This window comes from Silene latifolia, chromosome 7 (genome assembly GCF_048544455.1).
Source record: "Silene latifolia isolate original U9 population chromosome 7, ASM4854445v1, whole genome shotgun sequence".
Lineage (NCBI taxonomy): Eukaryota > Viridiplantae > Streptophyta > Magnoliopsida > Caryophyllales > Caryophyllaceae > Silene > Silene latifolia.
Window position 1 is genome coordinate 10,754,324 of NC_133532.1, and position 23,155 is coordinate 10,777,478.

Consider the following 23,155-nt stretch of genomic DNA (forward strand, 5'->3'; position numbering starts at 1 on the left):
GGACAACGTACTGTATAATTAGGGGTTGTTTGGTTCACTATGGGAAGATAAAGTTTCTAGGAAGTTAAGTTCATGTGAATTTGTAATTCATGTATTCATGTGAATTGTAAAAATGTTGTTTGGTTGTCATGTGGGAAATGAATTCATGTGGGAAGTTGCACTTACCACGGGGGGTTAGGTAAGCAACTTCCTACATTATGGAGGAATTGAAGTTCCTTGGGAAGTTCTAATTCCCATGAAATGGGCAACCAAACAACATCATATTTAAGCAATTCATTGGAATTTCTATTTCCCAAGATTTAAGAGGGCAACCAAACAACCCCTTAAAATTTGAAACCACCCACTCCACAACAATATCACCTTACCACCTGCCTTCAGCCCTCGCCGGCGAACCCACACGATGATCACATCCTTCGTGCTCAACTGCCTTTAACCATCCACCGATGACACCTTCGTCAACCCGGTTAACCACCTCAAAACGAAAATAAGTATTGTAGATATACAGTACATGTGTACTACATCGAGAACGCAAAAAAAAAAAAAAAAAAAAAAATAGAGAATGCAGGAAGGACGTGCCCCAAGAAAACATAGAAAAAAGATTGATTTATTGGTTAATGGTGATTTAAAAATTAAATACATATCCTTTAATTAAATTATGACCCGTAATCGACGAAATTTGATCTAATTTGATAGATTAGGAAGAAGGTTTTTGTTTGTCAAACACAAGGGTATATAAATGGAAAGTATTGTGTAAAAAATACTATAATGAGCAAAAAATATACTGCAAAAATAAATCAACATTAATGCGGCAATAGTGAAAGTAACAATAATTACGGCGAGAGAAATTATCAATATTAATGCGGCAATAGTGACAGTAACAATAATTACGGCGGGAGTAGTGAAATTATAAATATTAATGCGGTAGTAGTGACCGTAACAATAATTACGGCGATAGTAGTGAAAGTAACAATGATTATAGGCAAAAAGTAAAATGTTATTACTATTGTTTCATTAATAAAAGTAAAATATTAAAAGCGAGAGTAGTGAATTTGTCTCAAAATTTATTTCATCGTAATTTTAGGATATATCATTGAAAAATATATTAATGATAAATTTAAGAATTATGCAACTTTAAGTAATTTTATTTAATGAAAATAAAAAGAATGGTAAGTAGAGTTAGCCCGGGCAAAACCGATCACCAATAATAGTTACAATAATTTTGCCATCTCAACATCTGAGCCCACTACAACGAAAATCAGTCCAAGTCTAATTACATATTGGATTGTGTTTTTCACAGAACAAGGGCCAGTGAGGAAGAGATCCAATTAGGTTATACTGAGTAGTTTTTTTTCAACAATGGACCGGGTTCGAGCTGGTTGTCGGTTAAGTGTTGAGTCGAGTTTGGTTTGTGTCTGTGGTCCGTGTTAGACATTTGTCACTATAGTCGCTGATCATGTTGTCGTACTGAGCAAGATTTGTTCAAGACCTAAAAAATTACCGATTTGTTCTATTGAACCAAACCAAACCGAACCAAATAAATTATGTTACTTACCAGTATTATATTTGTATGTCCTATATGAGAGTTGCTGCAAAATTTCATTCATTCTATTAATCGAACCTATAAGACAAGCATGTAGCTCGTAAGTAGTTTAATTAACTTGAACATACAAAAGAGTAAGAATAACTGAATAAGCATGAAGGCTTTGAAACAGAAAACAAATAAAATAGAAATTAAAATAGATGTTTAAATTGACACTAATTTAATGTTTTTCTAATTATTATTGAGACCTTTACATTTTACAGAACAGAACACAAACCCTTTATTAGGGCAAATTATACACCAAAATACCAAACCCTAATTGCTTAATACTCCGTACAAGTCAAGTGAACATACTCCTTAAGAGACATATTTAAACTTTATTTGCGACGCATACATACACATAGCCATAAACATATATAGGTAAATGATAACGTCAAAGGAAAAACGTTACACATTACTATAATACAAGTGATGAGGAAGTCTAGGCTTAGCACAAGTAATCAAAGGAATTTTCTTAGGATTTGAAAGTCCATATATTTCTTCCATATCAACATCCTCTGGCTTCATATTTTCAGGCAATTTCCAAGTGAACCCATGAATTAAATTCGCCAAACTCGATTCAATTACCTTAAGTCCGAGACTATACCCGGGACACATCCTTCTTCCTGACCCAAACGGTAACAATTCAAAATCATGTCCTTTTACGTCAATGTTTTTGTCAATAAACCTCTCGGGTATAAATTCTTTGGGTTTTTCGTATACATTTGGGTCTGTTTGGATAGTAAATGTGTTCACTAGTATTGCGGACCCCTTTGGGATGTCGTACCCTTGGATTTGTACGTCTTCACGCGACATACGAGGCACGAGCATTGGTGCGACCGGGTGTAGCCTCATTGTTTCTTTGACTATTGCTCGGATGTATGGCAAGTTTTGTATGTCCTTCTCTTGGACCCATCTTTCCTTTCCGATCACTCGATCAAGCTCTTCGATTGCCTTGGCTATGATTTCGGGTTTCCTTAACAATTCCGACATTGCCCACTCTACTGTCACAGCTGAGCTCTCAGTACCACCCGCGATTATATCCTGTAATTAATTTTTACCATTACATTTAAATTGAAATTAGCCATTAGGCTAGAAGTTGTCACGAATCGACCTACAAGGTGACTCTATATATACAATACGGAGTATTATAAATCTACTAGTATATAATGCACAAATAAGATTATACATAAAGTTTACCATAAGCAGTGGTGGAGCTAGGGGGGATAGCAGGGGCGGTCGCCCCCCCTGGCGGATGAAATTTTCGAAATTTTTAGTTAAATTTTTCGAAATTTTTCTGAGTGTATCTAATGTAATTAGTCGTTCGCCCCCTCCTAAAATTTTTCGCCTTCTAAATTTAAATCCTGGCTCTGCCACTTACCATAAGCATTGTACAACTAAGGTATAAGAATCCGAGCTTATATGAATTTTTCCTGAGTTAATTCAAAGTTCATGTTTTTAATGTGTAAATGGATGAGTTCAATACTTTCTAATAAAGCTCATATTATTTAACATAAAGCTCGGATATTTTATTACAAAGCTGGTGTACAATATATACAACTGGTTGTATAATCCATGAATTGTATATAATGGATCTTTATCATTATTCAAAAGTTAGATTAATATTGAGAATTTTGTTTTATTCTCGAGTTTCTACCAAAATCAAGCGACTAAAATTATATAATCAACAGTGAACAGTGACGGAGAAAAAGGAACATAATAAACTGAGACTCCGACAAATAGTTCAAATTGACATTCTTACTAAAAAATTTCAAAAAGAAAAAAAAATCGAAAAATTTGTTCGTGTCAATCTCGTCAACTATTACTCCATTTCCTTCATAATCCATACAATAGCAATTACTATAGTCCTTCTTGTTTGTGACGGTTACAAGCTTATGACATCTCACAACCCTCTCCTATTTACCCCTCCCACTTACCACTTTGTGTCACGTCAAAAACTTGTGAGAGATTTTGTGCGTCATAGATTAGAATTTGTGCAATTACTAAAGGGGCAACTTTGGATGCTTCTAAGTTCTACGTAACCTTCTACTTTTTTTTATAGGAGCAAATAAATGTATGATGTGTATATGCATTGTAATACTTTTTTCTTGCAATTTTGTCATGTATGCATTAAAGCAATAATTACACAAATTCTTGTTTTAGAAGGATTTTGTGACCATTTTATAGTCAAATATAAACCATAATAGTCTGTTAGTTTTATAGTTTATGATAACTTGTCATTTATTTGTATATGCATTTGCAACTTAGTTATTAAGTAGTATGCAGTTGCCATTTGTATCTGTATGCACAACCTAATTAAGTATGCACTTGTCATATGCACAACCTAATTAAGTATGCACTTGTCATATGTAGTTTGTTTTCACAACCTAATTAAGTAGTATGCATTTGCGGTTTGTATTTGTATTCACAACCTAATTAAAGTATGCACTTGTCATTTGTAGTTTGCGTTCGCAATCTAATTAAGTAGCGTTTCTAGTTAAAACTTTGAATAATAGAACCCATTGTCCTACTTGTCACCGTCATAACCCTGTGACCTCTCACAATCGTTATCCCAGTTGTCCTTCTATTTGTTCTCCCACCTTTTGTCGAGAGATTACAAGATTATGACGGAATAATACCGTTAAAATTGAGAATTTGTGATAATAAAATTACGCTAGCCGTTATCAATCGTCTCTTTTTAGGAATTGTCATTGTCTAATGTTTTTTTGAAGGTACATTTAGTACATAGTCATTGTCTACTGTTATGGTAGGTAGATATACAAGTCACACATTGACACATGTCACAACACAAGTGACAAAATTAAATTACCACGTTTTATATAACATTAGTTAGCATGAGACAATAAAAACATCTTTTATTCTCTTGGATAAAAACTTTTCACTTTTGCATTTTAGGTACAAAAATTTGCTCAAATATAAACATTAGATAAGTTTTTAGATGGGGCATTTAACAGTCGAGTATAATATCAAATTATTTAAAAAACAAGGACGATCGATGTTTAACATAATATAAATCCACATATATACATAAAAACAAACTTGTGATTTTAATTATATTGTGATGTTATTTATCTCTATTCATTAAAGTAAAACCAACTCGAATGTCAAATGCTTGGTGAAAATTGTGACACGTTTAAGCACCAATAAAAAAGGACTGAAATAATATTTAAACTAGTTATAAATTCGTGCAGTATTGCACGGGACTCAAATAATAGTAAATATTAATCATTGGTTGCCCATTTTAACTATAAAACTTATATTATTTACAAAATATATAATGTATAATAAACTTATAAAATACATAAATATATAAATGTCAAATTTAAAAAGCGACAATTAACTCTAAATAGGTTTGTCATTGTTCTCCTGAAATTAAGCAACCAGTTATATTTATTGGAAAAACTTTGCTTTTATATATATAAGTAGATGACACATCAGCTAAGTATAATCTAATTATCTAATTCAGTGTGTATTTGGTCTGACTTTTTAAAGTGTTTTTTACCTTAAAAACAGTTTTTGGCCAAACACATCTATATTTAAAAGCAAAAGCAAAATTTCTCAAAATTAAAAAAATATCTTTTTGTCCATAAAATTAGAAGCAACAATTTTCTACTTCTGCTTTTGAAAAACACTTTTAAAAAATTAAGCTTAAAAAATAAAAACTCGTTTTCAACAAGTTTGGGTCAAACATGCTCTTAGCTTAAAAAATTACAACCCTAAGGAATACTCTTGAGTCCTGATCAACATCTAAAGAAGTAAAGAAAATGAATATTACTATAAATATAACAGGTAAATAAATGATTGAGACGGAAAGAATACAAGGATTTGCAAACCTGAGTAAAAGCCTTGACTCCAATCCTCTCAAGCTTGACTTCAAGTGTAGGATCAAGAGCAAGTAATAACAAAACATCAACCATATCCTTAGGCACCCAATCATCCTTCTCTATAACCCTTCTTGCATTATGTTCATCCAAAACATGCTCCATAAACCTATCAAATTTCTTAGCCAAAATCTTCATTCTTTTCACATAACCTTGAACATCTAACCATTTTATACAAGGTATCCAATCACCAAGATTAAACACTCCATTTAACAAGAACAATTCATCAAGCATTGTTTTAAATTCGCGAGGCGTAATAATTGAACTACTTTCCTCTTTGTCTAAGTACCTTTTCCCTAACACCATTCTACTTATAACATTTAAGCTTAGATTAGTAAGATGATCTTTTATTAATGTTGGTTTTTCGCTAACCTCGAAAATTCCTCTTAACATTGAATTAAGTTCTTCTATACGTATATACTCGTATGATTCGAGTCTCTTAACGCTAAATAACTCCATTAAACACATTTTTCGCGCTTGTCTCCAATACGGACCGTATTGTGACCATGTTATGTCCGAATAATTATACGTTGTGTATTTCCCTGCCGCGGTTTTGGGCCGGCCCGCAAAGGTTACGTCATGGGTTTTTAGGAATAGCCTCGCCATTTCGACTGACGAGGCTATTACCGTTGGAATGGACCCGAATTGTACCATCATTATAGGTCCGTATTTTTTAGATAGCTCGTCGAGGGACCGGTGTGGGAGGGACCCTATGAGGTTGAAGTTTCCAATTATGGGCCATGGTTTTGGGCCTGGTGGTAGGTTAAGTTTACGGTGGCGGCCCAACCGGTTGGAGAGTAGTAGTAGGGCTATTGTTATTAGCCATGCACCTACATATGCCACCCAAGTTGGTAATTCCATAAGCTAGTTTTTTTTTTTTTTTTTTTTTTTTGGCTAAGTTTTTTTAATTTAGAGATGTTTTTTTGTTGTTGTAGATTATAGTTTTAAGTATAAGGGAGGTGTATATATAAGGGTGAAACAAAAAGGAAGCAGTTAGTCTAGGATCCTTTAAGACGGAGGTATCTGTATTAATATTAAAACGAGTTAAGTATCATTTTACTTGACTGTATTAGACAATTTTTTTGCATTTCTCCATGTAATATGTTTTTGTGTTATTCTTACTATTTAATTCATTTTAAACTTAAGACAGATATAAGACTGATACATTCGTCTTAAAAAAGAATTTGTGAAAAGGAAAAGAGTTAAGTATTGCATGCATGAAGTGTATGTGGACTTGGAGGTTAGGTAGATAAGACTTATGCATAAGAAAATTGCATTGTAATTGGTAGACAATTAATAGAAAATGTAGATTGGAATCTTACTTTGTCATGTTGATTTTAATGAAACTTTGAGGCCTTTTCCATTGGGTCTTTAATTACTTGTGAATTTGTGGTATGATAAGCATGTGTTCCTTATTAGGAATTTCTTTGTTTTTCTTAGACCTTAATTAACAAAAAGGTGGAGGCCAAGTAGATGACTTTGAATAATTAAATGGGTAATGGTCCACTAGGTCGAAATAGTCGTCTCATATTATATTAGATACTAATGAGTAATGACTATGATTATGTTTTAATTAAGTTCGAATTAACAAAAAAGTGAAGGCCAAGTTGATGACCTTAAGTAATTAAATGGGTGATGGTTACCAGGACGAGATAGTCATCTCACATTATATGAGATACTAATAACTATGATCAGGTTCTAAGTTTAAATATTATAAAGTTGCTTTTAGCACATTCATATGGGTGAATAATGTATATGTATATGTTCACTTTTAAGTTTTCTATCTTTATATAAATATTTTTATCTTTTTTCCCTCAAAAAAAAATAATATACCAATTTAAGTAGTTGCTTTTAGGATGGCGATAGACAGCCACCCGATTCCCAATGGTATCGGATCTCGGCGCCACCCTAATTAAAAAAAGATAAAAAATAAAAAAATAAAAAACAAAATCTAAATTTTTGTTTTTGAGCCGAAGTTGTAAGGTTAGACATGTAATTTTATATCTATTCAATTAAAATAAACAATAACTAAATTAAAGTTTATCTATAATAATTTACACTAAAATAGATTTTTAATAATTTACATTGAAGTATCTTCATCATAATTACATTTCTTCATCATTTTATTTTTTTGTTCTCCATTTACTTAATTTTTCATTATTAGAGTTCTTTCTTCATCAATGACGACTATAAGCCAAAAATACAATACATAATAAATGATTTCTCTTTATTTAATTTGTGATATGATGATCATAATAAGCATGTGTTCCTTAGGAATTTTTTGGTTTTCCTTAGACCTTAATTAACAAAAAGGTGGAGGCCAAGTAGATGACTTTGAATAATTAAATGGGTAATGGTCCATTAGCTTAGGTCGAAATAGTCGTCTCACATTATATTAGATATTAATGAGTAATGACTATGATCAGGTTCTAATTAAGTTTGAATTAACCAAAAAGTGGAGGTCAAGTTGATGATCTTAAGTAATTAAATGGGCGATGGTTTGCCAAGATAAGATAGTCTAAGTTCAAATCTTATAGGGGGTGTTTGGTTCACTCACTAAAGATATGAGGTATGAGTTTGGAATGAGCCAAACCTATACCAAGTGTTTGTTTGGCGAATTCGGGGGTTTCATACCCATACCTTAAACCCATGAGGTATGGGTTTCTCATACCCAAGGAGGGGGGTGGGTATGAGATTGATACCCATAGGTATCAAATTATAATGAACAAAAATATGAAAATAAATATTATAACATATTGAAAATGAAATATTTGATACAATTTTTTTTTTTTTTTTTTTTTTTTTTTTTGAAATCCCACAAAGGGTAATTAATTCATAACTTGTAAATCCGCAGCTACAGCATTAGCAACATTAAGAGGAAAATCATGCTCCCACCTACGCCTACCCTCCACCCATGGTAACACATGAACAAAGTTATGAGCGACCTTATTAGCTGTCCTACGCGCCCAAGGCCAAATAATATTATCAAAACTATTACAAAGCAAATAGATATCCTCATAAATTAAGAAAAGCAATCCTCTCCCTGATGGTATCAAGCTATACCTCGCAAGTGCACGATTTTATCGTTGTACACTATTAAGGGTCGATCCCACAAGGAGCTAGGAAGATTACTAATCGTTTTAACTCTATGGTTTAGCTAAGTCAACAATAATGGGAGAAGGTTATACTAAAGCTACCAACAACAAGGTAAAACAACTAAATAAAGAAATAGAAGAAAGAGCAAGATAAAATAAATAGATGTAAATCAAATGATTAAAAACCTAAGACTCAGTTCTTCCTAAACAAATCGTAATTCCACACAATCAAATCTCTAGGCTAATCACAAGGGTAGTTAGGTGAGGAGGTGACGACTCTAATTCGCCTAAGACCCCCCTCTCGGGTTCGAAATAGGACACTAGTGCTACCCACCAACCCCCCTCTCGGGTTCGAAGGTCGGAATCTCTAACTCAATACCCGACTACCCCAAAAACATGCATTATTCCCAAGGTAGTCCAATATTTGCTAAGGTCATTAAGCCCCGTCAATTCCCGGGTCATCCCACTCCCTCTCTCGAGGGTCGATTTCAAACGCTAGATTAGAGGTGTTCTACCCCGGTTCTCCCTTTCGGTCTCAACCAAGGTCAACAATAGGGTCAAATCTCGGGTATCCAAATCACAACCTAACCAACTCTCGTTGGTGGTCAAGGGTCGTAAGTCAACACTACCCAAAAGTCAACCCTTAAACCAAGTCAATCCTCTAACCTACCCTCACCAATTTCCCCAAATAATTAGCCTTTATGAAATTCAATTAGTGAAATTACTCATGTTGGGTCAAACCGAGCCCTAGTGGGAGACTACTCACTAATCATGGTCCTAATTGTAAAATAGACAATAAAGATGGAAACTTTGGTCACAAACATGGTGGGAAGATGAAATTCACTTCTAAACATGCAACAATCTAACAATAGGTGTAAAGGAAAGATGATTTAATCTAATAACAAGAGTGATTAAACCTAAAGACACAATCTTTAACCAAATCAACTCAAAGATTAAGTCTTTGAGGACAACTACCCAAGGAAGAACAAATGAAAGAGAAACAAAGGAAAGATGAACAATGAAAAGATAAACAATGATGAAATTAACAACAACAAACAAACAACACCAACAATCTTAACATAAACAATCAAACAAACATAAAAGAAGAACAAAAATGTAAACAAATGAAAATAGGGAGAGAATTAATACCAACAAAATAGTGAAAGAGGAATTTGGATAGAAATAATAAAGAAGGAAATCCTTCAATCTTCTTACAAACCCAAATTCAATCACTAATTGATTGAAGAACTTCTCTAATTAAGGAAAGATTAACAAAGAGATTAAGAAAGTTTAAAGCTTGAAAGGGTAAAAATTCTGGATCTAGGGTTGTGTGTACAAAAGGGTTTAAGAGGGGGTATTTATAGGCTTGTACAAGATTAGGAAGAAAAAGGGAAGAAAAGCCCAAATCCCGTCTGCTGCGTTTTGCTTGTCGCACCGCAGCAGGGTGCTCCTACCGCAAAACCGTGCAAAGATTTAAAAATAGCCGCATCCGTGTTTTGCCGGTGGGCGGTTCTTAGCTTGCCCTGCCGGCAAAACACACTCTTCAGGACTTCTACTTCTTCTTTATGGTGCGTAATGCCGGTTGACCGGCTGCTTCTGCTCTACCTCTGGCAATGCGAGGCCAAGCTTGTTTTTCACCAAAATCTTCAATTAATTCCATTTGCTTGCTTTACCGGTGGACCGGTTGCGGCCTGCCGGCAAAGCACATTCCTCACTTTTCTTCAAAATCTTAAGTGATTCTCGGGGTGTGTTTTGCCGGTGGCCAGACCGGCCACGGCCTCTGCAAAAACACACTCTTCACCATTTCTTCCCCTCCTCTTCATGTAAAGGCAATGGGGTGCCTTTCTTGCCCCAATTTCTCCATACTTAGGTCGTTTCCTACAAAAGGACACACACGGTAACAAGTACGGGTATTGGGCACAATATGCAAGGAAAAACACCCGAAACCGACTCGATATGAGTCGGTATGCATAAAAGAAAGAGGGAATTAGAGGTAAATTAATCGTATATCAAACCTCCCCACACTTAAGTCTTACTCGTCCCCGAGTAAGTCCCAAAACCAAATGTACAAAGCATTATTATGATGGATATGAAGAGTGGATGCACAATATAAGCATCACCCAACTAAACTACTACTTAAGCCGATCGAGTATTAGCGCACTCAACGCCCCTTCAACTCACAATTTGACACTCATGAGGGGAGAGCGCCCTATTGCAAGGCAAGTTGGGTCTTGCTACAAAACTTTCGACACATTCATCATGAAAGCACGTAATCAACAAATAGAATGCATCTAACAAAATGATCCACTTTCCTCATCTAAGTGGTCGGATTTTTCAAACAACAAAACATGGTCTCAGTCGGGAGTACCGTCTCAGAAGTGCCAATTGAGGTGCCAACCCCCTAATTGTGACAAAAGCAACCCTTGTGTGGCCAATGCTCAAGAAACTAATTCAAGAGCGGGGAAAGGGAAGAAATGACAAGTCCGCCGAGAATTACAAAACCGACACAAGATTCAACCAAAGGGCCCATGACTAAGGAGACCAAGGCAACGACATCCTCACGGTTTTCACTCGTCACTCAATGAAAGAACAAGGTGATTTTTGTGACCAAAAGTAACCAAAATCACTCAACTAACTCGACTAGCGAAAACGTGCCCGCAATCTAATGTGTAACACCGTCCTATGTCCTATGAAATGCAAACTACGGGAAAATGCACAAAACATGAAGCAAGGGTTACAACGGGGCTAAGGAGAAGGTCGAAACGGGATTGGTGCAAGCACCGTTTGGATATGTGGGGCTCAAATCAAGAATCGTCGACACATCACATCCCATCTCTTATTGCAACACATGAGACACGTCTATGCCCTAACATAGCAATGATGACCAAAACTATGCAAAAATTGCATAAACCTAACTCAAGTAGGAAAAATTCGCTAAAACTCCTTTTATTTCAACAAATGGTAACGTCTACACCGTAACACCGACTCGGTTTCCAAGCCATGCAAAAAATGTGTAAACCCGACTCATCTTTGGAAAAACATCAATTTGCCCCTTTTTATTTAGCAACGGCTTTTTCTACCCCTTTAAATGATGAGTAGGGGTGTTGCTTGCCTTTTTCTTTTTCTTGACAACAAACAAATATATACAACATAACTCATTTTTTTGATTTTTCATGACTTTTTCACTTTTCTATTTTGTTTGTTTTTTTTTTTTTTTTTTTTTTTTTTTTTTTTTTTTTTTTTTTTTTTTTTTTTTTTTTTTTTCAAAACCTCTTATTTGTATATAAAGCCAAATCATACCAAATTCCGACCCAAATGGATATGTATACTATCCATCACAATGTCCCAAATCACCTCCTACAACACAACTACAAAAACCGACCAATTCTTGATTAAGGAAGGGTGGTTATGGGAATGTAGCTATCTAGGTGGGTTTGCCAAATGAAAAGGGCTAAGCTCAAGGGGGTGAATCAAAAACGGAAACAATGTAGGGAATAAAACAAGGCTATTTGGCTATGTGAGGTTCATATAAACTGATTTTTGCTTCATATCATATACACAAAAATGTAATGCAATTTCATGATCTAAGGACGATGCGACACACTTATGCGTAATGATGTGACACGCCTCGCGAGGAGACCTACTCTCGAACCTAGATGAGGGCGGGGTATGAATGTACCCGCCCTAGGAGGCTCTACCCTTACCTTTGAGTAGTTGAGTCGAGTCAAAGGTCTAGTCTACGGCCCTAGGTCTCACAAGATCGGTCTAAACTCGTTGGTCAAGCCCTCCTTCCTCGGCTAACTAAGAGGCCACGGGCGCGAGTCACGAGGAGGGGAAAGGCACAATTGGGCACATTAGTTCATCATGGGGGTACTTGGTTCCCTTCCTTTGACCATGCTCTTCCTTAAAAGCTTATTTACAAACTCAAATGCAAAAGAAAGAAATGCAACAAGTATTTACATGTGAACAAATGCATGCGGAAATTTAAACAAACATGAAATGAAACGTGCAACAAATTGGCTAAAGCTAGCAGCACATCAACACCAAAATTCCAAACGGTCTCCCAAGGAGACACCCAAAGCAACAAAATTCCCATTCTCCTTCAAAGTATGCAAGATACCAAAAAGAAAGAATAGTAAAAGGAGCAAGAGATAGGAAGGATTATACCAAGCGGTCTTCTAGCTCCCTTTTGCCTCAAGTGGTCAATGCGCCAAGCCAAAAGATTAGACAAAACATATATATACAATGCAATTTTTTTGAATTTTTCAGAAATTTTTCAATTTTTAGGCATTTTCTTGAATTCTCTTAAATTTACAAGCATTCACATATATATACAAATATTCACAAGAGTGATATTTCCCTCCCCACACTTGAGATGTACATTGTCCTCAATGGACAAAAGCATAGGGAGTGAATAGGAAAAAGAAACGAACATATTTTTTTTGATTTTTTTATTTTTCAAAGGGAAAATAACATATTTTTGTGATTTTTGGTTTTGAAAAATTAAAAGGACATATTTTTGGGTTTTTGATATGAGAACTCCCTCCCCACACTTATTTATTTACATTACTTCCAAATGGAAATAAATGTGTGGAGGGAATTCAAATTAAAAGCATGTTTTTGTTTTTTTTTTAGGCCCTCCCCACACTTATTTATAGACATGGGAGGGCATTTTAGTGAAAGAAAATAACATGTTTTTGGTGGTTTTTGTCATTTTTCAATTTTTTAGTTGGTTTTTTTTTACTTTGAAAATGCAATGCATGCTCTATTCTATATGCATAATTGAAATGACAATGCAAATTATGCTAAGTGAATGCAATTACTAAATGTGACAATATATTACAAAATTGAAATCTAATGCAATCCTATATGATGCAACTAAATGATTTATCAACTAAATGCATGCGAAAATTAAACGTGAAGAAGAGATTTGGATAAAAGGGAGAGATCATACTTGTCATTTGGATTGATTGTAAGGAGCATACCAAAGGTTTTGGATTTGAAAAGGGAGTAATAATAGGCCATCAACTCGGCCTCTTGGGACTAAGACCCCATCACATCATCAAAATCTTCATCATTGATATCATCTCCGGTATTTAGATCGGAGCCTTGGACTAAATCCTCGGGGTTGAAGGTGAAGTTACCTCCACTACCGCCGGCACCCATAAGACCTCCCGTGAAGTCTCCACTCATGTTCATCACACCTCCATCACCTCCCGTGAAACCACCACCGGATCCCGACGCACCCGCATCACTAGCAAAATAGGGCCGAACTCCCCCAAACCATTGGGCCTCATGCCCCTCCGGTCTAGACTCGGGCATAGGCGGGAAAACGGGTCGCGCAAAGTAGTCCGGTTGGAGGTTAAGACCTCCGCGGACCATACTCCCATCCTCTCTCGAGTAGTTCCCATCGGGCCAAGTGAAGTAGGAGGGGTGAGGGTGCTCATAACCCACGTATTCCCGTCGACAAAAATCATCATAGATGGGATAAGTACCGGTAGCTTGATCATAGTATATCCGGTCCAACTTTCTCCCCAACACGTCCCTCTCACTAGCGGCCTTTGCCGTGGCAATGTCCATCCTCTCCATCCATTCGGTGAGAGACGGAGGTAAGGGTGGATAAGTAGGTTGACCCGAGGAGGAGGCCTCCCCTTGTTGAAATTGCCATGGTGGTGGTTGGTGAGTTTTTGGCGCCGTTGCCGGGGAGTTCGGCTAGATATTAATTGTTTTCGTTCTTGTTTAGACTAAGTCTTTTGTTACTAATCCCTCTCTTGAGTGTGTAGGACTTTTTGCATGGTTAGGAGAGCTCGAAGAGGTCAACCAATACGCCCGATTGACCACGAGATCGAAGCAACCGCGAGAAGACTAAATTCACTCCGTAGAAGAGGGCTTATAGAAACACCGATTCCTCAAGAAAATCCAGTAATTGAGAACCTTCAAGAAGGACCACGGGTCTTTGAAACTTTCGAAAATCCTTTTGCAACACCGGAAACGGAAGTAACAATGGTCGCGGTTCCAATGAGAGATAACTTGGCTCCGAAAAAGGTGGTGAATCCAAGTATTGTGAAGCCACCCATTCAAGCCAACAATTTTGATGTGAAAGCCACCTTGCTACAACTTGTCCAAGGGAACCAATTCGGAGGGGGAGCCACCGAAAACCCCAACGAGCATCTCAACGAGTTCTTGGATAGTTGTGACATGTTCAAGGCCAATGGAGTCACGGAAGATGCCGTACGCCTTAGGCTTTTCCCTTACTCTTTGAGGGGAAGTGCCAAGGAATGGCTTAAAAGTTGTGAACCCGACTCTCTTCGGACTTGGGATGATGTCTCTAAGGCTTTTCTCAACAAGTATTTCCCACCCCAATGAACCGCAAGAATCAAGAGTGAGCTCCAAGGGTTCACCCAACAAGAAGATGAGACCCTTTATGAAGCATGGGAGAGGTACAAGGGCCTCCAAAGGCTATGTCCTCACCACGGTATTGGAGATGATGAGCTCATCAACAATTTCTATGAAGGGTTAAACAATGAGATGAAGATGAACCTTGATTCCGGCTCGGGGAAGGGAGCTTTGGATAAGATAGACCACAAGACGGCGAAAGAGCTTATTGCCAAAAACTTGATGGTATCAAGCTATACCTCGCAAGTGCACGATTTTATCGTTGTACACTATTAAGGGTCGATCCCACAAGGAGCTAGGAAGATTACTAATCGTTTTAACTCTATGGTTTAGCTAAGTCAACAATAATGGGAGAAGGTTATACTAAAGCTACCAACAACAAGGTAAAACAACTAAATAAAGAAATAGAAGAAAGAGCAAGATAAAATAAATAGATGTAAATCAAATGATTAAAAACCTAAGACTCGGTTCTTCCCAAACAAATCGTAATTCCACACAATCAAATCTCTAGGCTAATCACAAGGGTAGTTAGGTGAGGAGGTGACGACTCTAATTCGCCTAAGACCCCCCTCTCGGGTTCGAAATAGGACACTAGTGCTACCCACCAACCCCCCTCTCGGGTTCGAAGGTCGGAATCCCTAACTCAATACCCGACTACCCCAAAAACATGCATTATTCCCAAGGTAGTCCAATATTTGCTAAGGTCATTAAGCCCCGTCAATTCCCGGGTCATCCCACTCCCTCTCTCGAGGGTCGATTTCAAACGCTAGATTAGAGGTGTTCTACCCCGGTTCTCCCTTTCGGTCTCAACCAAGGTCAACAATAGGGTCAAATCTCGGGTATCCAAATCACAACCTAACCAACTCTCGTTGGTGGTCAAGGGTCGTAAGTAAACACTACCCAAAAGTCAACCCTTAAACCAAGTCAATCCTCTAACCTACCCTCACCAATTTCCCCAAATAATTAGCCTTTATGAAATTCAATTAGTGAAATTACTCATGTTGGGTCAAACCGAGCCCTAGTGGGAGACTACTCACTAATCATGGTCCTAATTGTAAAATAGACAATAAAGATGGAAACTTTGGTCACAAACATGGTGGGAAGATGAAATTCACTTCTAAACATGCAACAATCTAACAATAGGTGTAAAGGAAAGATGATTTAATCTAATAACAAGAGTGATTAAACCTAAAGACACAATCTTTAACCAAATCAACTCAAAGATTAAGTCTTTGAGGACAACTACCCAAGGAAGAACAAATGAAAGAGAAACAAAGGAAAGATGAACAATGAAAAGATAAACAATGATGAAATTAACAACAACAAACAAACAACACCAACAATCTTAACATAAACAATCAAACAAACATAAAAGAAGAACAAAAATGTAAACAAATGAAAATAGGGAGAGAATTAATACCAACAAAATAGTGAAAGAGGAATTTGGATAGAAATAATAAAGAAGGAAATCCTTCAATCTTCTTACAAACCCAAATTCAATCACTAATTGATTGAAGAACTTCTCTAATTAAGGAAAGATTAACAAAGAGATTAAGAAAGTTTAAAGCTTGAAAGGGTAAAAATTCTGGATCTAGGGTTGTGTGTACAAAAGAGTTTAAGAGGGGGTATTTATAGGCTTGTACAAGATTAGGAAGAAAAAGGAAGAAAAGCCCAAATCCCGTCTCTGCGTTTTCAGGTGCACCGGCAATAGGTGCTCCTACCGCAAAACCGCAAAGATTTAAAAATAGCTGGCATCTGTGTTTTGCGGTGGGCGGTTGCTTGCCTGCCCGGCAAAACACACTCTTCAGGACTTCTACTTCTTCTTTATGGTGCGTAATGCCGGTTGACCGGCTGCCGGTGCTCCTACCGGCAGCGAGGCCAAGCTTGTTTTTCACCAAAATCTTCAATTAATTCCATTTGCTGTGCTTTACCGGTGGACCGGTTGCCGGCCTGCCGACAAAGCACATTCCTCAGCTTTTCTTCAAAATCTTAAGTGATTCTCAGGGGTGTGTTTTGCCGGTGGCAGACCAGGTCCGGCCTCTCGCAAAAAACACACTCTTCACCATTTCTTCCCCTCTTCTTCATGTAAAGGCAATGGGGTGCCTTTCTTGCCCCAATTTCTCCATACTTAGGTCGTTTCCTACAAAAGGACACACACGGTAACAAGTACGGGTATTGGGCACAATATGCAAGGAAAAACACCCGAAACCGACTCGATATGAGTCGGTATGCATAAAAGAAAGAGGGAATTAGAGGTAAATTAATCGTATATCACTCCCCTTCCGCTTCTGCTTCAAATCATGTATAACTGTAGCGCAATCACTCTCCATCATCACAGATTTTAATCCGGCATTACATGCTTCCTGCAATCCAGTCAATATTGCAACTGCTTCCGCTTCCACTGGCTCTAGGAGTTCCCGTCTTTGTACCGTAATACCCCACTTCACAGCACCCGCCTCATCTCTACACACAACACCCACACCACTCCCCAAACCATCAAACACCCCTGCATCAACATTTATTTTCACCTCCCCCTCCCTTGGCACGACCCATCTGCCTCCCTCCATCATCCCACGGCTTCCTACTTCACCGCCACCCTCACACTCTCTCATTTCAAGCAACAACTCCCTCGCCCGTTGTACCACTCGACTAACTATCCAATCCTCATTCTCAAACACAAGCTTATTCCGCCCTTCCCATACCGCCCAACAGCCAACTGCAAAATCCTCCCTATCCCGTACATCCATGGCCCGCATCACATCCTCCAACCAATCCCGGACCTTATCACGCCGACCATCCATTACCCCTTCTAAGCCCATACTATCCCACACCGCCACACACTCCCTACATTCCTTAAAAAGGTGAATACTAGTCTCCTTATCCCCCAAACACAAAGGGCATACCTCCTCACCAACCCTTAACCGAGCCACAATATTAGCCCTTGTCGCCAATGCATCATTACAGAGCTGCCACATGAATATTCTGACCCGCGGTAACACCTTCATCTGCCAAATACAATTCCAAATCCACCTCTCCTTCGACCCATCCGACTGTCCCGGCCCCTCCTTCCCTGCATCAGCAAGAAGCCGATATGCCGACTTCACCGAAAATTCCCCATCCTTCTCATACATCCAGTACCAACTGTCTTCAGGTCTTGACATGCTTATGCGAATATTTAGTATCCTTTCTTGCTCAAATGGCAGAAATAGCCCACGCACCCGCTCATCATCCCAACGACTCCCATCCTCCACCATCAATTCCGCCACCTTCATATCATCCCTCGCCCCACCCCTTGCAGTAATAATTAGTCCAGTCTGAGTACCTGGTACCCACGGCTCCCCCCAAACCCGAGTACCCTGTCCATTTCCTATTCGCCTCCTAAGCCCCAACTTCAACACCTCCTTAGCTTCAAAAATCCCTCTCCATGTATAGCTTGGATTCGTCCCTAACTCCGCTTCCATATAGTTTCCCTCCGGAAAATATTTACCCTTTAATACTCTAGACATCAAACAATTCTCATTCGTCATAAGCCTCCATCCCTGTTTTCCCAACATCGCCATATTAAACTTACCATACTCACGAAAACCCAACCCCCCCAACGGCTTTGCCTCACACAATTTACGCCACGCAATCCACGGGATCTTCTTCTTACCATTATTCGAGCCCCACCAAAATCTAGAGACCATCGAACGCAACTCATCACAAAAATTACCTGGAAGCTTAAAAATACTCATCGCATAAGTCGGAATAGATTGGGCTACTGCCTTTATCAACACCTCCCGACCCGCCTTGGATAGAAGCATCCTCCGCCACCCAGATAATTTTCGGCTAAGCTTGTCTCGAATGATAGCCGTCAAGACCTTCTTCGAATGTCCCACAACTGTAGGTAAACCAAGATATCGCTCTTGCTCACGCACCTCTCTAACCCCCAGAATACCTGTAACTTGGCTCCGTCTGTCTCCACTTGTGCCTTTACAAAAAGACACCGTCGTTTTCTCCATGCTAACCTTCTGACCCGACGCCTTTTCATACACATTTAGAATTCGTTTTACTTCCCGAGCCTCCCTCTCATTAGCCTTAACAAATAAAATGCTATCATCAGCAAAAAGCAAATGCGAGATCACTGGAGCTCTAGGGGCAACCCGAAGACCATGTAGCACTCCCCTCTCCACCGCACTTCGAATCATAGCCGACATCACTTCAGCACACAGAATAAATAGATACGGAGACAAAGGATCTCCCTGACGTAAACCTCGGCTTGGTCGAAAACACGATGATGGCCTACCATTAATTAGCACGGAAAAAGAGACAGATGACACACACTCCATCACCCGATCAACCCAGCCATGATCAAAACTCATACGTCGTAACACCACCTCCAAAAAATGCCACTCTACTCTATCATAAGCCTTAGCCATGTCAAGCTTTAGAGCCATGTATCCACCACTACTTCTACTATTTTTCATATAATGAAAAATCTCAAAGGCTACCAGTATATTATCCGAGATGAGCCTACCTGGCGTAAAAGCACTCTGGTTCTCAGAAACAATGTCCCCAAGAAACACTTTCAATCTATTAGCTAAGACTTTAGAAACTATCTTATAGACAACATTGCAAAGACTAATTGGCCTAAACTCTGTCATCTTATCCGGAGCTTTCTTTTTTGGAATAAGAACAATATGAGTATGATTAATACCTTCCGGCATCGGCTGACCTCGAAGAATATTAAGCACAGTCTTAGTAACCAAAGGGCCAACAATATGCCAGTAAGTCTGATAAAAAAGCCCATTCATCCCATCTGGACCCGGCGCTTTCAGCGGATGCATTTGCCTCAAGGCCTCGACAACCTCTTCCTCAGTGTATTCAACTCGTAATCCAGCATTCCTCTGCTCACTCACACGCCCCGTAACTCCATCTAACTCACTACCCAGACTATAAGATTGCTGTGCAGTAAACAACTCTTTGAAATAATCATTCGCCACTTCCGCAACCTTCTCGTCCCCCTCCCATACTAATCCATTTCCATCAACAAGCTTAGTAATCTGATTCTTCTGCCGCCTCTGAGTTGCCTTTCGATGAAAAATTTCGTATTGCGATCCCCCTCCTTAAGCCACACCGCCCTCGACCTCTGCCTCCAAAAAATTTCCTCTTGACATAACAGCCTATTAATCTCCTTCGACACTCTCCTTCGCTCCTCCACCATTAGCCTCCCCCTCCCCCCTTCATTCAACACCTTAAGCCGCCTCCTCTTTACCCTTAGATCACGCAATATCTTTCCAATATTTATACCCTTCCATTTATTTAACTCCGTCGCACACCTGCTCAGCACACCAAACAAGTCCATATCACCCCCATCCCATGCCCTTTTGATTGTTTCCTCACAGCCATCCTCCCCAACCCAAACTTGCTCGAACCGAAATAATCTCCTACTCCCCACCTCCTCCCTCGGCCTACCATCCCACAGCAGCTTAATTGGAGCATGATCTGACCACTCACGGTCCATATGAATTAATCTTGCATACGGAAATAACTCCAGCCACTCCTCATTCACCATATAATTATTTGATTAAATCTTTATTTTCACGATTTTATGTGTTAAAATTATTATTTAAAGTTATGGATTTTACATATTTCAACGTTTACTTAGTTTCAAACTCATACCGCGTACAATTGAAACAAACGCAAGGTATGAGGAATGAAGTTCCAAACCAATACCACCCAGGTATGATTCCTGATTCCAAACCCATACCCATGCGCGAAACAAACGCCCCCTAAAATTGCTTTTAGCACATTCATATGGGTGAATAATGAATATGTATACCGTATATGTTCACTTTTAAATTTTCTATCTTTATATAAAAATAGTTTTTTCTTTTTTTCCCTAAAAAAAAACTCTCTTTTAACACAACAAATTTAATTCTAACTTCATTAATAAATAATAATATACCAATTTTAAGTAGTTGCTTTTAGGATGGTGATAGGCGGCTACCTGATACCCGGTGATACCGAATCTCGGTGCAACCCTAATTAAAGAAAGATGAACAAATAAAAAATAAAATCTAAATTTTCGTTTTTGAGCAGAAGTTGTAAGGTTAGACATGTAATTTTATATCTATTCAATTTAAATAAAACAATAATTAAATTAGTTATTAAAATAAAACAATAAATAAAACAATAAATTTATATCTATTCAATTACAATAAAACGATAATTAAAAATAAAACAATAATTAAACAATAATAAAACTATAGTTAGTTATGTAAGTTCAAGTTCCTAAACTACCCTTTAAATTAGTTTGGAATTCGAATTTTAAGGAGGGGAATGAAAATAGCTACATAATTTATGATAATATCCCGATGACGCTTTGAGTACCACCCGGTGACACCATCTCATTTTTCTTATTTATGTTCATATACTACATTTATAGCTAGTATTCCATGAGTCCATATATAAGATATATCTGATTAATTTGATTAATGGATATTAAAACCAATAAAAGGGTCAATAGATAGGCTTGTGTCGGATGCTGGTCCAGTCAATTCAGATGTGATTGTTTTACCTTTTTGGATTTGTAAGAAGTTGGCTTAGGTTGGATCATTTCGAATTTGGTTCTTTTTCACGTGTGTTGTTATTATATACATGGATAATGATCAATATGCGGCAAAAGACATTTGACTCGACTCAGATGGAGTTAACTGCTCAGGTTAAACGAAGAACACCAGTTATTAGGACAAAACAAAATGCTACTCCATAGAGATTTTACTTTTGTTTTATTTACCATATGAATAATATTTAATCCATCGAAAACTTGTAACGGATATACCATCTCAAATGAGAATTTGTGATATAAATTACACAAATTAAGATTGATAATTCAATTCTTAAATGTCTCAACTTGTATTCGTCCTAGACTCGTCGTAAACTTATAATCGTCTTATAATATTAAATTGCTTTATTACATAGTCAAGCCTGCTCCAATTATTTCATAAGAACTAGCACAAATTCTCATTTATGACGGATATTTATCTTAAGTTTAAGACGGATTTAGTAGTATGAAGAAGACAACAAAAACAGAATATAAAAAAAAAATAACGAATTTGTCTTATAAGCTTAAAATGGATAAATATTTAACCTATTTTAAATTTAAGACGAATACCCTACCTTAAAAGAGATTTAAAGACTGAGTGACTAGTGACCACATACAATGGAGTACTATGACTTGTGCCTAAATGACAGTTAACTGCAATCATAAGGATGTTTAATATCAGTTAGGTTTTGGATTGAACTTTGAAGTAATCTCTTCATTTCGATTATTTGTTTTTATTTATTCATTTGTGGTTTTGGGCACTCTTACACATGGATAAAGCAAAAAGAAGTAGATTATTTATAGATATAATTGTTGAATGACAAGTAAATGAAGATAGGTGGATGATCAAATAAATTATGAAAAATATTTCCAAATTAAAAAAGTAAATAAATGATAAAGACGGAAGGATTAGATTGGAGTATTGGACCGAACCCATATAGATTGACTGAATACCGGAATAAGGTAAATAGGTGGATTATGTAGTGGTCTATGGCATATCGGTATATGAGTGAATCGAACCAAAATGGGTATAATGTTTTAGAGAGACGGTCTCTCAAAATTATATAGTCAAACTTACTCGACTATTTCCTAGTGACAAATGACTAATAATTTTCACCTTTTTTTCGACAATTTCTCAAAATAAAAATTTCGTATAAAAATACCATTTTTTTTCAAAAGAATTTCTTTATTATATAAAGACCGGTAAGCAAAAGTGAATGACCGTGTGACATGATTTTTCACACTAAAATCACAAACACGGTAATCTCCTCATGCTCAATATGTACCAAAAATAAAAATAAAAAATCTCATGCTCACAAAAGATTTTTCATGTTAGATTTTCTTGTCACTCTACTCCGTAAATTAAATTTTATATTAATTTATATTTTCACTTTTTTTTTTCAGGTACATAATTTCACAAACATAATGTTAATATTATAACGATAACTAAAATAATGATGGATTAAATTTTTAAAAGTAAAAGCAATTATGTACGAACTCGGACTAGGATACAAATTAGACCCAATAATGTTATTTAAGTGCTACCAAGTATATATATACTAAATTGTTTTATTAATTTTGACCCTTCTTATACAAA

The 23,155-nt window shown here is 37.3% G+C and overlaps 1 protein-coding gene and 1 non-coding gene across 2 annotated transcripts; both read right to left on the reverse strand.

Annotated features, from left to right (window-relative positions):
- Window positions 1-1,749: 1,749 nt before the first annotated feature.
- LOC141591708 (trimethyltridecatetraene synthase-like) lies at window positions 1,750-6,415 on the reverse strand. Its single transcript, XM_074412127.1, has 2 exons — window positions 5,434-6,415; window positions 1,750-2,623 (listed from the first exon to the last, which is right to left on the reverse strand). Exons 1-2 carry the CDS (start codon window positions 6,340-6,342, stop codon window positions 1,988-1,990), a joined length of 1,545 nt encoding a protein of 514 aa, XP_074268228.1. The 5' UTR covers window positions 6,343-6,415; the 3' UTR covers window positions 1,750-1,987.
- An 8,533-nt stretch (window positions 6,416-14,948) lies between these two features.
- On the reverse strand, window positions 14,949-15,055 carry LOC141593704 (small nucleolar RNA R71). The gene has a single exon (XR_012521773.1). It is a non-coding gene; the product is annotated as a small nucleolar RNA R71 (small nucleolar RNA).
- Between the last annotated feature and the right edge of the window lie 8,100 nt (window positions 15,056-23,155).

Coding starts and splice junctions, on each gene's coding strand:
- LOC141591708 (XM_074412127.1), bottom strand. CDS start 6,342: ATGGAATTACCAACTTGGGTGGCATATGTAGGTGCATGGCTAATAACA. Junction 2,624..5,433: donor GAGTCAAGGCTTTTACTCAG/GTTTGCAAATCC, acceptor AATTAATTACAG/GATATAATCGCGGGTGGTAC.